The 16,266-nt window shown below is 34.0% G+C and overlaps 1 protein-coding gene across 3 annotated transcripts in view; it reads right to left on the reverse strand.

Annotated features, from left to right (window-relative positions):
- The window catches only part of Smap1 (small ArfGAP 1), a 184,160-nt gene that overhangs the window by 119,334 nt on the left and 48,560 nt on the right, over positions 1-16,266 (reverse strand). For 2 of the 3 annotated variants that reach the window (XM_047557844.1, XM_047557843.1), the window contains exon 2: positions 6,713-6,846. In XM_047557844.1, coding sequence (XP_047413800.1) covers positions 6,713-6,846 — 134 coding nt within the window. Of the gene's footprint in view, positions 1-6,712; positions 6,847-16,266 lie in introns of those variants that run through there. The other variant, XM_047557845.1, reaches the window with a different exon arrangement.

Genomic DNA, 16,266 nt, shown 5'->3' on the forward strand with positions numbered 1-16,266 from the left:
TAGAAATCAACAAATAAACGACTTAACACTACAGCTCAAAGCGCTAGAAAAAGAAGAGCAGACCAATACCAAAAGTAGAAGAAGACAGGAAATAGTTAAAATCAGAGCCGAAATCAACGAAATCGAAACAAAAAGAAACAATTGGAAAAATTAACAAAATAAATAGTTGGTTCTTTGAAAAAATAAATAAAATTGATAAACCCTTAGTCACACTAACAAAGAGAAAGAGGGAGAAAACTCAAATTACTAAAATTCGGAATGAACAAGGAAACATCACAACAGACACGAGTGAAATACAAAACATAATTAGAAGCTATTTCGAAAATCTATACTCCAACAAAACAGAAAACCTCGAAGACATCAACAAATTTCTAGAGACATATGAATTACCTAAACTGAACGAGGAGGACATACACAACTTAAATAAACCAATTTCAAGCAATGAAATAGAAGAGGTCATCAAAAGCCTACCAACAAAGAAAAGTCCAGGACCAGATGGGTTCTCAGTCGAGTTCTACAAAACTTTTAAAGAAGAGCTCATTCCAATACTCCTCAAACTATTCCATGAAATAGAAGAGGAGGGAACCCTCCCAAACTCGTTCTATGAAGCCAATATCACCCTGATACCTAAACCAGACAGAGACACATCGAAGAAAGAAAATTTCAGACCAATATCCTTAATGAACATCGACGCAAAAATTCTCAACAAAATTTTAGCAAATCGCATACAAATATATATTAAAAAGATAGTGTACCACGATCAAGTGGGTTTTATCCCAGGGATGCAAGGTTGGTTCAACATCCGGAAATCAATAAATGTCATTCACCATATCAACAGACTTAAGGTTAAGAATCACATGATTATTTCAATAGATGCAGAAAAAGCATTTGATAAAATACAGCATCCCTTCATGCTCAAAACACTAGAAAAATTGGGGTAGTGGGAACATTCCTTAATATTATAAAGGTCATCTACGCTAAGCCCATGGCTAATATCATTCTAAATGGTGAAAAACTGAAAGCGTTCCCCCTAAAAACTGGAACAAGGCAGGGATGCCCTCTCTCACCGCTTCTATCAACATCGTCCTTGAGACTCTAGCCAGAGCAATCAGACAAACCAAAGAAATTAAAGGGATACGAATAGGAAAAGAAGAACTCAAACTATCCCTGTTCGCTGATGACATGATTATATATTTAGAGGAACCTGGAAATTCCACCAGAAAACTTTTAGAACTCATAAGTGAATTCAGTAAAGTAGCAGGTTACAAGATCAATGCTCATAAATCCAATGCATTTTATACATAAGTGATGAATCTTCAGAAAGAGAAATTAGGAAAACTACCCCATTCACAATAGCATCGAAAAAAATAAAATACTTGGGAATCAATCTCACAAAAGAGGTGAAAGACCTCTACAATGAGAACTACAGAACACTAAAGAAAGAAATTCAAGAAAAACCGTAGAAGATGGAAAGATCTCCCATGTTCCTGGATAGGCAGAATTAATATCGTCAAAATGGCTATACTACCTAAAGTGCTATACAGATTCAATGCAATTCCAATTAAAATCCCAATGATGTAACTTGCAGAAATAGAGCAAGCAATTATGAAATTCATCTGGAAGAATAAAAAACCTAGAATAGCTAAAGCAATCCTCAGTAGTCAGAGCGAAGCAGGGGGTATTGCAATACCAGATCTTCAACTCTACTACAAAGCAATAGTAACAAAAACGGCATGATATTGGTACCAAAATAGACAGGTAGATCAATGGTACAGAATAGAGGACATGGACACAAACCCAAATAAATACAATTTTTTCATACTAGACAAAGGTTCCAAAAATATGCAATGGAGAAAAGATAGCCTCTTCAACAAATGGTTCTGGGAAAACTGGAAAACCATATGCAATAGAATGAAATTAAACCCCTATCTCTCACCCTACACAAAACTCAACTCAAAATGGATAAGGACCTCGGAATCAGACCAGAGACCCTGCATCTTATAGAAGAAAAAGTAGGTCCAAATCTTCAACTTGTTGGCTTAGGATCAGACTTCCTTAACAGGACTCCCATAGCACAAGAAATAAAAGCAAGAATCAACAACTGGGATAGATTCAAACTAAAAAGCTTTCTCTCAGCAAAGGAAACTATCAGAAATGTGAAGAGAGAGCCTACAGAGTGGGAGAATATCTTTGCCAACCATACCTCAGATAGAGCGCTAATTTCCAGAATCTATAAAGAACTCAAAAAACTCTACACCAAGAATACAAATAATCCAATCAACAAATGGGCTAAGGAAATGAACAGACATTTCACAGAAGAAGATGTATAAGTAATCAACAGATATATGAAAAAATGTTCAACATCCCTAGTAATAAGGGAAATGCAAATCAAAACTACCCTAAGATTTCATCTCACCCCAATTAGAATGGCGATTATCAAGAATACAAGCAACAATAGGTGTTGGCGAGGATGTGGTGAAAAAGGAACACTCATACATTGCTGGTGGGGTTGCAAATTAGTGCAGCCACTCTGGAAAGCAGTGTGGAGATTCCTCAGAAAGCTTGGAATGGAAACACCATTTGACCCAGCTATCCCACTCCTTGGCCTATACCCAAGGACTTAAAATCAGCATATTACAGAGATACAGCCACATCAATGTTCATTGCTGCTCAATTCACCATAGCCAGATTGTGGAACCAACCTAGATGCCCTTCAGTTGATGAATGGATAAAGAAACTGTGGCATATATATACAATGGAATATTACTCCACAATGAAGAATGATAAATTATGGCATTTGTAGGCAAATGGACGAAATTGGAGAATATCATGCTAAGTGAGATAAGCCAATCTCAAAAAACTAAAGGACGAATGATCTCGCTGATAAGCGGATGAGGACATATAATGGGGGGTGGGAGGGGTTAGCATTAGGTTTAGGGTTAGGTTTAGAGTTAGGGATAAGGAGAGCGGTAAGAATGAAGGAAAGAAGGACTGTATAGAGGGAAAAGAGGGGTGGGAGGGGTGGGGGGGAAGGGAAAAAAAATAAACATCATTGCCCTATGTAAAAAAAAAAAAAAATTATGATACCAAAAATATGAAAACAATCAAGATGTCAAACATTATATAATAATTAGATAAATATATAAACATATCTTTATTATAGGATTTTGGGTAGTAACTAGAAATGATGCTTTGAAGACTATTAGAGATATTTATAAATGCTGATAAGATGATGTAACAACCAACACACTAAATGAAATATACATAAGGAGTCTCAAAAAAAAAAAAAAAAAGTAATAGGTATAAATAGTGTTGGATTATATGGAACAAGCCTACTATAAGAAACGAGATAATGCTTAGATCTGATTTAAAAAACAACTTCAATAAACAGCAGAAGCAATGATCTAACTACTCACCTCAAAATACTTTACCATCTATCGGTATTAAAAATGAAATAATTATTTTTGGTAAATATTCTCAAAAAGAAATTCATTTATACTCATTTAATAAATTTGTTTATTTGCTGAATAGTACATTTAGCAACTAATTCATCACAGTAGATTACTAGGAAGCTAAACTGCTTTAAGTCAGAAAGATTTAAGGCAGTGATACTGAGGGTTTTATATAATAAACAAATGGACTAAAACTACTACTAATTAACTAGCTAACATTTACTGAATGACATGTGTAAGGTAAACCAGGCTTGGTGGTACACATCTAAAATCCCTGTTACTCAAGAGGCTGAGGCAGGAGGATAACAAGTTGGAGGTCAGCCTGGGCAACTTAGCAAGACCTTCAAAATTAAAAACAAAAAGGCCTGGGTTCATTCTCTAGTATAAAAACAAAACAGAAGAAGAAGTAGTTATTTGCCAGGTACTAACCTAAAATGCTTCACCTGCATTACCTTATATGATTCTTCTAGAAATTTATAAGGTCGGTACTATTTTCATTTTTATTTTACAAATGAAGAATCTAAGTACCCTAAGGTCAGGTATTCTGTGGAGATAACACAGGTCTGATAGTTCGAAGTTAGAGATAACCTTCTTAATTGTTTTGTTCTACTACCTCTCAAGAATCAGTTGTCTTGAAATACTCAAGGGTGAAATAAAGATTGTGCCTTAGTTTCGAAACCTGGGATCTTCAACAATTATTTATTTATATTTTGCAGTCTCAGAATAATTTTTAAATAACTCTGGCTTTGCAAAAACTCACAAGACCCACCATAAAAATACTGGATGGTTCATCTGTCTACAAGATTTAGTTTTAAATATAAAGTTTATTGTTTATCATTTGATTTCTAAGTATATCCTCTCAGGCGTGGCTGCACACACCTGTAATCTCAGTGACTCAGGATATTGAAGGACAGAGGATCAGAGGTTCAAGGTGAGCCACCAACAATTTAGTGAGGCCCTAAGTAACTTAGTGAGACCCTGTCTCAAAAAATTAAAAGAGCTTGGGATATAAATCAGTGGCAAAGAAACCATGGGTTCAGTCTTCGGTACCAAAAGGAAAAAAAAGATTTCTAAGTACATCCTCATCATGGCACACCTGGAAAAGGAGTTCCATGGACTATAAAGCCAGTCACTCATCCTCTGGTGACAAGCACTAATCAAAGTCTAGCATTTCAAAATAAATGTTATTTCAGGAAGTAGATAAGCTGGACCAAACAATGTTCAAATACAATTTCAAGTGCTATATATTAACAAATACTTGTTGTTAAGATCCTTACCTGTAAGGGAGCGGGAGGCTTTGGGGGTTCAACAACCCAGGGCCTTGCACATGTTAAGCAAGTGCTCTATCACTCTAAATCCACAGGCCAGAATTCTTACAGTTTTAATAATTCAATATCTTGCCACGTACCTCATCTATTTCACAGTCAGTAAACTGCAGCCCTCTGATAGGAAATTTCTGTTCTAAGCTACAAAGCGGCCCACTTCAAATCATCTGTTATTCAACTCCTCCCAACAGCCTAATTGATAAAAATAGTATTTTCAGAGAACTGAATCATTCAGGGATTCCATGTCTTGTCCTTGGTTTAAAATGAACTATTAAAAGGGCTATACAACTTTTGTCTTCAATGTTTTATATCTCTATAACCCACTACAAACATCAAGTTACATTTTCAAACTACAACTCACATTTTCTTGAAAAAGACAAGAAACAACATTGTAACATCTGTTACCACATTTGCTACACAGATATGAAGAACACGGCTTTATGCGAAATGTTCAAAAAGCTCTACTTCTTTGATGTAACTAATATGTTTTCTCCTCAAGGATCTTGAAAATACATAAAAGATCATATTTCTTTTTATGCCTTCACTAGCAAAAAGTTCAGGAACTAATTTAAGACAGAACTAAATAAATTATGCTTGACTTTACAGCTGGAAGATCTCTATTCTATTCCTTTTACCCTTACCTTACCCCATCTATGCAAATTTTTGCTTTTATTGAGTCTGAGGTATGTATGCATATTACTGAGGTCGAACTACATAAAGGTGGCATTCCATATCTTTAGTTTCTGCATCTGTAGATTCAACCAACCACAGATCAAATATATTAGGGGAAAAGACTTCACTGTACTGAACATGCACAGACTTTTTTTTTTGGTCATTATTCCCTAAACAATATGGTATAACGACCATCTGCATAGCATTTACACCATATTTTATATTACAGGTAATCTACGGATAATTTGAAGTATATGAAAGAAAGAATGTGCATAGGTTATATGCAAATACTACACCATTTTCTAAAAGGCACTTAAGCATCCATGGATCCTACTATCTGGAACTAATTTGTGGACACCAAGGGATGACTGCCTATTATCCATTTAGCACTTTACACTGACTAAAAGCAATTTCAAAAGGGAATAAGAAATACTGCAATTTCACAGAAAATTAAAAAGTAAGACCAGTAAAAGAAATCATTTTTACATCTGTAGCCAACTGTAAGGATTAGAAAATAAGATTTTGAGGATTTAAGACTGCTACACTTCAAAAACGGTAAACTCTTAAAATTACAAATTTATCTCTAATAAAGCTAAACCACTCTAAACAAGCCTAAAACTGATCATAAGAACATTCGCTCACCAAACTAGCTCCCAGGTATTAGACCCTGACTGAGTAACAAGAATATCTCTGTGGGCTGCAGGGGTGGCACACACCTATAATTCCAGCGGCTCCAGAGGCTAAGGCAGGAGGATCATGAGTTCACAGCGAGCCTCAGCAAAAACAAGTTGCTAAACAACTCAGTGAGACTCCATCACTAAACAAAATACAAATAGGGATGGGGATGTGGCTCAGTGGCCAAGTACCCCTGAGTTTCATTCCTGGTGCCTCTCCGTATAGAAAGGAAATTCTTCAAGTGAATTTTCAGGTTAGAGATAATTTTTTCCTTACCTTTACGCAGGCTCCCTCTACTGACAGGAAAATAAACTATGGAATTACAGTGGCAAATTAACACAACAAAAAATATTGTTAAATACTTTGAAGTCAGTATTTTAGATAAAAGTTTAAAACTGACTTTATTATAGACTCAAAAAGAAAATAAATATCTGTGAATTAGCAAGTCAAATAGCATTCACATTTTATATTTAGCATACACCACTTCAGTATACTTCTTTTCAATATAATCCTTAGATGCAAGAAGGGTTAGATATTTTTAAATCATTTTAAATATTTTTTAAAATTTCTTGTAAAGGTAATATTTACCTGTATCTGTTCTGGTGTCCATTGGTCTAGGTTGACAGACTTGACCCTGGATATATGAACCCCAAGATTTCTATGAATTCCAGCACATCTTATGCAAATAAACACACCAATATTCCAGGAAGCCCATCGGGGACCTAATTAAGAAAAAGAAACAAATAAAAGTAAGTATTAAAAACTAAAAATTTTTAAAAAAATCACAAAAGCATATTAGAATTTGAAGCATTCTGGTTTTCACACCATTATACAAGAAGCTTCGAATATCATACGGTCAAATTTTCAAATCATACTGGCAGCAGCTTGTTAAAATGACCTGTGACTTGGCTGCACTGAAGGTTATAAATAAACCTTCAAGAACCTTGATCATTTTACTAATTTTGCTTTCTGGAAACTTCTCCTAAATCCAAGATTTTAAAACTCATCTATGTAAAGTTTTTTCACTGAGCATATTTGAACCAGTAGTAATGTTGCCCAGTAAAAAGTAAGTTCTTCTTTAAATATGTAAGATACTACTTAAAATACTAACAAATAAAAATGTTTTAAGACTTTTTTTTTTTTGCAAATGGGTTCTGGATATCTGAACCTCACAACCCTCCTGTCTCAGTCTCCCAAGAAGCTGGTACAACACATTTAAAAAAAAATAATAAAACATAGGGCTGGGAACATAGCTCACTGGTAGAGCACTAGTAAAGCCCTGGGTTCAACCTCCATTACCACAAAAACAAACAGAATATAAAAATAAATCCCAATATTATGTATAACTATAATGGACCAATTTTTAAAAAGTACTATGTCAAATATTGAAAGAACTGTATCAAATAAAATAAATAAAACATATCAATTAGGAAAGAAAACCAAATATATTAGTATTAAATATTAAATATATTAGTACTGTATGCAACAATGAAAACAAGAACTGCCTCAAAAAGTCTTATATTCACATGAATAAATATCAAATTTAACACTGAGATACACAGATGAAGTGAGAAAACTTGTAAAATAATAGCATAATGCATATTAACTAAAGGTACTTATAAATATCATAAAACAGGTGGGCAAGTGGTGGTGAAAAAAAGAGTGTGTGATCAGGGAAAAGTGCACATGGGCTTGGAGAGCATTGATTATTCTAAACTTTCAGAGCCAGTGGTAAGAATTCAAACTTTTATTTCTGTAACACACAATATGCATATAGGTACTGAGGTATGCTGTAAAATGTTACTTCTTTGGTCACGGTCAAAAAATCCTGAAAATATTGCAGAAAAACTAGCATACAAATAAATATCATATATTCACAAGCATATACCTGGTTTCTATAAATTATTTGACTGAAATAAATCAATAAAAATCAACTTTTTAAAAAAATTATACGTTTCTATTTTAAGTACACTTTTTTTTTTTCTCCCAGTGCTAAGGATTAAACCAAGGACTTGTAGCATGCTACGCAAGTGCTCTACCTAAACCCCCAGGCCATACTTTTAATGAGAACTTGAAATTTACTCTACAAAAACATTAAAGCCGGTAATTACAAGACGGAAAAACTAAACACATGCCTCTCTAAACTCCTTAATTACATAGGAAGTACATTAGGTATATACAATTTTTCTCAACTACCCTGCTTTTAAATTTGAGAAATGACATCTACAAACTGACAAACATACACTTGGGACTTCTATGATTATTCTGGATACAGTTACACCTCCAATTACTTTTCACTTTGTCTAATCATTTCTAACTAAACATTCTGTAACACAATTATCTTGTGTTTTGAAGCTTACATAGAAATCTAAGGTAAACAGTTAAAAATAAATAGCTGCTAAGAATTAGTACTTAAGTCTCAAACTAAGAAAAGTTAAAGAAACACAAGTTGGCTCTCAAACTCCACTGTGCATACGCCATCAACGATATTATGAAAATGCAGACTCTAATGCAGTACCTGGAGTGAGGCACCTGAAGTTAAATTTCCAGTTACGCTTATGCTGCCATCCACAGACCATATTTTGTATAGTAAGGTTCTAGAATTACTGTTGACAGTTTCATATTCAAGTTTTCAGTGTACATCACCTATCAAGCCTGAAACTGCACATAAAACCCAACCACACAAATACTAAGGTTTTCTTCTATATATACCTATGGTAATGTTTAATTCATAAATCAGGCAGGCACAGTAAGAGATTAACAAGAATGACTAATAAAATACAACAATTATAACAAATACTATAGTAAAAATTATGGAAATGTGTTCTCTCACAATATCTTACTGTACTGTACTAACCCTTCTCTTTGTGATGATATTTAAAGGAAACAATTTACAGCTTTTCTATGGTCTACCTAAATTGATAGTATGAATACTCCTGTGCTTTGGGGCCATTACTATGTAAAATATGTATTACTTGAATGCAAGCACTGATATCACAACACTGTTTCTGAAAGTAGATGACAATTAAGTGACCAACTGGCAGGTCACATATATAGCATGGATCACATTCTAGATAGGACACAGAGGAAATGGCATGAGATTTCATCACATTCAGAATGGTCTGTAATATAAAACTGTTCATTTCTAAATTTTCCATTCAATATTTTCAAATTACAGTTGACTCTGGGTAACTGAAACTGCAGAAAGTGAAACCATGGATAAGGGAGAATCACAGTCCTTTCTGATCTACTTTCATATACCTATGAACTTATAAATGCGGTGGCATTAAGAATGAAAATAAAGGTGAGTCACCAGAAGAACTAAGAAGATTTATTGATAGAAAATATAGTGAAAAGGAAAAGGTAGAGAACAAAATGTCTGCAAGTTCTATACTTGAAATTTAAAACAAAGTTATATGTACAGATTCAGAAAACGGCAGAATTGGTGAACGGTTTAAATGACACTGATACACCGATGAAAAATGTCCAGCAATCAATTAAGAACAGGACTAAAGTTCTAACCTGGAGCATCTTCTGCAACCCCAAAAGGCAGTACAAAGAGTAAATAAAGCAGAGTACTAAATCAGATAGAAAATTAAAAGCAATGCAAAATTAAAGGAGAAAATTTTTTTTAAAAAGTTCAACAATGTCAAATCATTCATATAAGTCAAGAAGAATGAAGCTAAAAAAGAACATCTGGATGTGGTAACTAAAGTAATTGAGAGGTCATGGGTAACTTCATAAAGACTAAGCAGAGTGAAAGGGATTCTACTTTCAGTCTAAACTCTTTACCATTTCAGTCTATGACACCAAACCTGTAAAAACAATTTTCCATTCTCTTCTGTATTGTTTTCGTAACCATCTTGATCTTAATTCTTCATAAATTATTTTTCAAAATTCCAATTTACATAATCAAGGAGCAATAAGAACACACTCCTTGTTTTCCCTTGAATACAACTCAATTAAGTCTGTCTCAGCACTTTCCTTCACACCATTTCCCTTGCCTAGAATGTTCTGCTTGTGACCATAAAAATTCTACCCCATCTCCAAGGACTAAGTAAAGTACTATCTTCTTTTTAAAGCTCTTCCTTATAACTTCATCCTCCATTCTCTTTTCCTATAAAAGTCTGCAGCTCATGACAGCTTGTCTCTTATAATATGCCACAATAGGTACCTTCTGTTTTTTCACTTGTTATTAGTTGTTCTGTCTTAAAGTAGATGGAAAATATCTCATTAGGAAAGCTCTATATGGCCTTCTGCATCACCTATAGTAAGGAAACAGGCTACATAATGACAGGTCTGATGACTTAGTGAAATTGGAGGGTCTTTGATTCCTGGAACAATTGATCTACTATTTTGTTTAAAAAAAAAAAAAAAAGAGAGAGAGAAAAAAAGAAAACCAAAAACTTGGTGGCAGAAATTGTGGTCTTTAATAATTTTGCCACTCTTCCTTTTGGTAATAGAGGTCTTTTGAGTATTACCTAGAAACACAGCTTCCCAATAAGACTACATTTCTAAGCCTCTTCTGCAGCAAAGCATGGCCACACAACCAAGCAAAAATGATATATTTTGCCATTAACTAAACTGGGCCTTTGTTTCCTAATCTCTTCCCCATTCCCATTACTTGAAAAATGATACAAAACTAACCTGTTACCTTGGATCCAGATGTTAAATCCCATGTTGAAGATGACAGAAATACTCTATCCACACTGGATAGTTCATCTTCAGACTACCATGAAGGAAAAAAACCCATCTTGTTTAAGCCATAGTCTTTAGGAGTCATTTTGTTATAGCAGTTAAACCTATAGTGTAACTAATACAATGTGAATTATAATTGTATTTGGTAGAACAAATAGAATACACCTGAGATTTAATATTCCTTGAGTTCAGAGATAAAACCCTAAAAGAAGGATTAAAGAACAATGAAACATATTCTCATAAAACCCAAATGTTAATTCAAACCGCCAATCATATATTAAATGTTTATTTAACCAAGGTACTAAATGAAGAAGGCAAAAACACAGATTATGCCTTCAAGAAGCTTCAAGTCTAGTCAGTCAGATAATGATTATAACATAAGAGTAAATGATGTGGGAACACAGAAGAGGAAAGGATGAATGCTAACCAGTAATATTAGTACAGGCTCTGTAGAGTCAGTGGTATTTGAAGCAATTACTAAAAGACAGGTACAGGAAGAGAAAGTAAAGTCTGGACAAGGTACAAAATTACGAAGTAGACCCTAAGTAAAGTGAACAGTACCTCCCATTCTTGAAGAATCTAGACTTTGCTATGATGTATGGTCAAAAATTATAATACTGAAGTATCTTATAACTATATTCCTTTTTCATTGATTTAAGTAATGATACACACATACAACTTGAATTTGTATGGTATCAAGTAGTTAATAACTCAGAAATGAAAAGTAGGTTTAACGTATGGAAACCTTATAAAAGTGGGAAAATGAGGTTTGCTGAATGATAAATCATTATATGTCTAAATAATATAAAAATATGATACATCTAAAAAAATGAACGGAAATCTTCCTGAGATCTCAAAAGCCTTGTAGCTTTCATGCCATTTGAAAAATAAAATGAAATTTTGTGTACTTCAGGGGGGAAAAGAAAAAAAAAAAAAAGCTTCTCTTAAATCTGCTTACCATGATGGGATTTAGAAGCAGAAAAGCTTCATTGACATTTTCCCCCCAGTACTGGGGACTGAATCCAGGGGTGGTACCACTGAGCTATACCCCCCAGTCCCTTTTTAAAATGTTTTATTTTGAGACAGGTTCTTGCTAAGTTGCTTAGGGCCTCGCTAAATTGCTAAGGCTAGGATCCAACTTTAATCCTCCTGCCTCAGCCTCCTGAGTCACTAGGATTACAGGTATGCATCACCCTTTGATATTTTTTATAAAAAGAAAATACAGTGAGGAAATGAGACTTTAACTGCTAATACTAATTTCCTTTTTAAGATTTAGTTCTGGGCTGAGGAGATAGCTCAGTCGGTAGAGTGCTTGCCCTGCATGCACAAGGCCCTGGGTTCGATCCCCAGCACCGCAAAAAAAAAAAAAAAAAGATTTAGTTTTTCCATAAGCTTCTCTACTCCTTCAACAACCCTTTTTAAATAACACTTATCATAATGGTTTATAGTTAATTTTTTTAACTGTCTTTTCTGAGAAGCTGATTTCTTTGAGACTAGTAACTCCATTTTATTGATTTCTGTATGCTAGACCCAGGCACAATGTCAGCTACAAAAATTTAGATAGTCTCCAGCTTACAAATGATAGCTAAGACCTTGAGTCATCTAAGTTATCTATCAAAACTGTTTGGACAGGAATTTTTAAGGAAACCACCCTCCTACTAAATAGTAAAACATCATAATTATTTCCAAACACACTGCCTGGTTTGATTCTAATAAACAGGGGAGATATACAATATTGCCACCCATTTTAAAGACTGAGAAACTTGGGCTCAAAATATAATGAAAAATGCTAGTAATGAGGAGAAAGAGCTGAAATCATATCATGTGCAGATCTCCAAATGCAACTTAGAGTACTTTGCACCTCCTTCCCTCGTAATTCTGGTAGCATCCCAAACAAAATTTCCTACCACTGGTTAATTGGTTTTACTCTACTTTGTTAATGTTTTGAAATGCCAAGCCACTTGTTGTTGAAGCAATTAATTTAAAAATGCAAATAACTTCTTCATATCCTTCCATAAGTATCATTCTTTTGCACATTATTTAGTTCATTTTATTTCTTTCCCCATAACATTCAATATTAGAAACAATAAAGACTGGATTTGGTCCAGTTTCATTAGGAAAGAAAACTGCAAAGAAAAAGAAAATTTTGCTCAAGGAAAAACAGAGTAGAAGAGGAGGGCAAAATCAACTAAGATCTAAAGAGTAACTTCCAGCAGCATCATTAGTAGTAGATATCTTAGGAAAGAGACACACAACAAAGCAATAAAATGGGCTCAAAGAGAAACTACCTGTATCAAAATACTGTCTGCGAGCAAGCATGAAAGGAGAAACCACCCTTTTATTCTCCCTCTCAAGGCTTTTTATTCTCTATCCATGAGTATTAGCTTGCCCTTCATTGCTTATTGTCAATTATGTTATGAATTGGGTAGGCTTATAGACAACCAAGAGAACTAAACAATAATCCATGAAAATGTGTTTTTACAGTATAAACAAATAAACTACAAGCCTGCAAAAGAACCTGGGGGTGGAGAAGGCAGATTAGAAGTGATTGCAAATAAGCCTGAGGGGTTATGTGGAGTGATAGAAATGTTCTAAAAATTCCACAGTGGTAGGTAAGGGTTGCAAAATTCTGTTGATATACCAAAAATCACTGTATATACTTAAATAGATGAGCTATATAGCATGTAAATTATATATCTACATGCATTCCTTTAAATGTAAAAATGAAATATCATATATTCCCTTTTTAATTGTTTTTCTACTTTACCAGAAAGAAAGAATGACAGTCAAAAATAGAGCCAGTAGGTTGAAGTTGAGAAGACTGTCAGATGATTATGATGTGCAGCTCTTGCAGATACACAGAAATGTCAGCCAAGAAGTTATGGACTCAGCTATCACTTAGAAAGATGATATTTTATCTTCTATTAAACACAAAAGTTTAAGAGTTCCATAAACAGTATTTCAAGAATAGTTATTTTAAAGTTCCAAATGGTTTCTTATAGAAAACATTTTCAACCGACTATAGTTTATTCTTAATAGTAAATATATTTTATTATGCATAGTTCTACTAAGAAGGAAACTAACATTTTGTCATGACCTTATCATCTGTGGTTATCTGTGTCACATTCATGTTTTCCTATAAGTAGCAGCAGTAACGCCAGAAGATGAAAACATATACGGATAACATTTTATAACCAGAATTCCTGCACAACCATTATAAGCTTCAAAAGAGTTTTAAGTTCTGTATACTACTGTATTTACTTTTACAGTGCTGGGATCAAACCACAAGGCTTCACGAATTCTAGGGCAAGTACAGCACTCTACCATTGAGCTACATTCCCAGAGTTGAGGTATTCCTTAAGAAATGCTGAAGGTATATCAAGGAGGTTTAAAACAAACAACAACAACAACAAAAAAAAAGGTCTATGAACAGCCACTTTTATATCACTATGACAAACAAAATAAAAAAACTCAGAAATGTTTTTAGTCTCTAGGATAAACCACCATAATGAGTATATACACATACTGGGTTTTTATTTTGTTTGGTTTTGGTTGTTTTTGAGATGGGGTTCTTGCCTGTTGCCCAGTCTGGCCTTGAACACAATGGGCTCAAGTGATCTTCCCACCTCAGCCACTTCAGTAACTGGAACTACAGACAGGCTTCACCATACCCAGCTTTTACCACTTTAATTCAGTGCTCAGCACAAGCTCAGTAAATATGATGGAAGAACAAGAAAGAAAGAGATAATGCTAAATGAAAAAAGTAATTCCAAAGAATGTTTGAGACCCCTACCACTATTCTATCAGGCACTGGAAAGGGTCATATGACAAAACAAAAAGTAATCTACTCCCTATTTCCCCCTATATTCAAAGTCTAATTGCAATAAATAGGGAGAGAAATACATCCAAAAAGGGCACATATCCATTCATTTCCTCAAGAAAGCACACTGTTTACAAAATGCTCTCATTTTGATCTAAGGTTTATTTACATGTCACTGCCCTTCCTTAGTATTTGTTCAATCTGACAAAGAATTTATCACTGATGCTATTGGGACAATAGATGTAATTGATGTAGCTCTACGGATAAAATAATAGTTATGTTATTAATGCTAATTACCTGATCTGGGTAACTGTACTGAGGTCATTTAAGAAGAAGTCCTTATTTTAGGAGGTAAGATAAATATTTAGGATTACAGACATATTTTGGCTATCACTTATTCTAAAACAGTTCAGAAAAGAATGTTTGTGTAATATATACATATATATGAAAAATATGTGCTAACAGCGAACCTCACACTATCACGTTTATTTATAATGTACCAATAAAAAATATGGAAAATAAAATAACAAATGTGATTAACATTTGAAGAAGTTAAATAAAGGGTGGGAAATAAAACTGTATTAATATAATTTCCTTCATTTATTCTTTTTTTTTTTTTTTTTTTTTTGGTACTGGGGTTTGAACCTAGGGACTATTAATAACCACTAAGTCATATCTCCAGTCCTTTTTATATTTTATTTAGAGACAGGGTCTCACTGAGTTGTTTAGGGCCTTGGTAAGTTGCTGAGGATGGCTTTAAACCTGTGATCCTCCTGCCTCAGCCTCCCAAGTTGCTGGGATTATAGGCATGCAACACCGCACCCAGCTTCCTTCATTTACTCTTGCTTGCACTTATAGAAATGAACAATTGAGAACAGAATTCTGTGTATGATTATTCAATAAGAAAATCATAACAAAAGAAGAAAAAATTATCCTATATTCACATAAATTTTCTTAACATCAGTTTCTTCATCTAAAAATAAAAGACCACCATCTTCCACATTCAAACAACCGTTATGAATATCGAAAGACTAAATACATATGCGAAAGCTTTCTACAACTACAAACCATTTTTGTAGGGCTAACAAATGCTTTTCTTTGTATCTCTCTTAATCTACTATTAAGAGTCCAGGAAATAATCTTTTTAGTCCAAAAATCTACATTCCCTTAATCATGCAAGTTCACCAATTATACACTAGACGATAAAAAGTAATCATTTTAGGGCTGGGCATGGTGATGCATGCCTGTAATCCCACCAACTCGGGAGGCTGAGGAAGGAGGATTGTAAATTCAAAGCCAGCCTCAGCAACTCAGCAAGACCCTGTCTCTAAATAAAATATATTACAAAAAAAAAAAAAAAAAAAAAGGGCAGGGATGTGGTTCAATAGTTAAGCTGCCCTGTGTTCAATCCCCGTTACCAAAGGAAAAACAAAGGAATCATTTTTGAGGAAGACGTTCACATTAAAAGTACACATTAATTATGAGACACTTTTCAAGATGAGAAAAACAAAAACAAGAAGTACTTTTCTTTTTTTAATCCCTGGTTGGGCACCAAAAGAAAATGCTTCTTTACTTCTTATAATTGAAGAAATATGGTATAACTCTAGCCTTCAACTCATCTCTA

The sequence above is a fragment of the Sciurus carolinensis genome, chromosome 7 (genome assembly GCF_902686445.1).
Source record: "Sciurus carolinensis chromosome 7, mSciCar1.2, whole genome shotgun sequence".
In the NCBI taxonomy this organism is placed as follows: domain Eukaryota; kingdom Metazoa; phylum Chordata; class Mammalia; order Rodentia; family Sciuridae; genus Sciurus; species Sciurus carolinensis.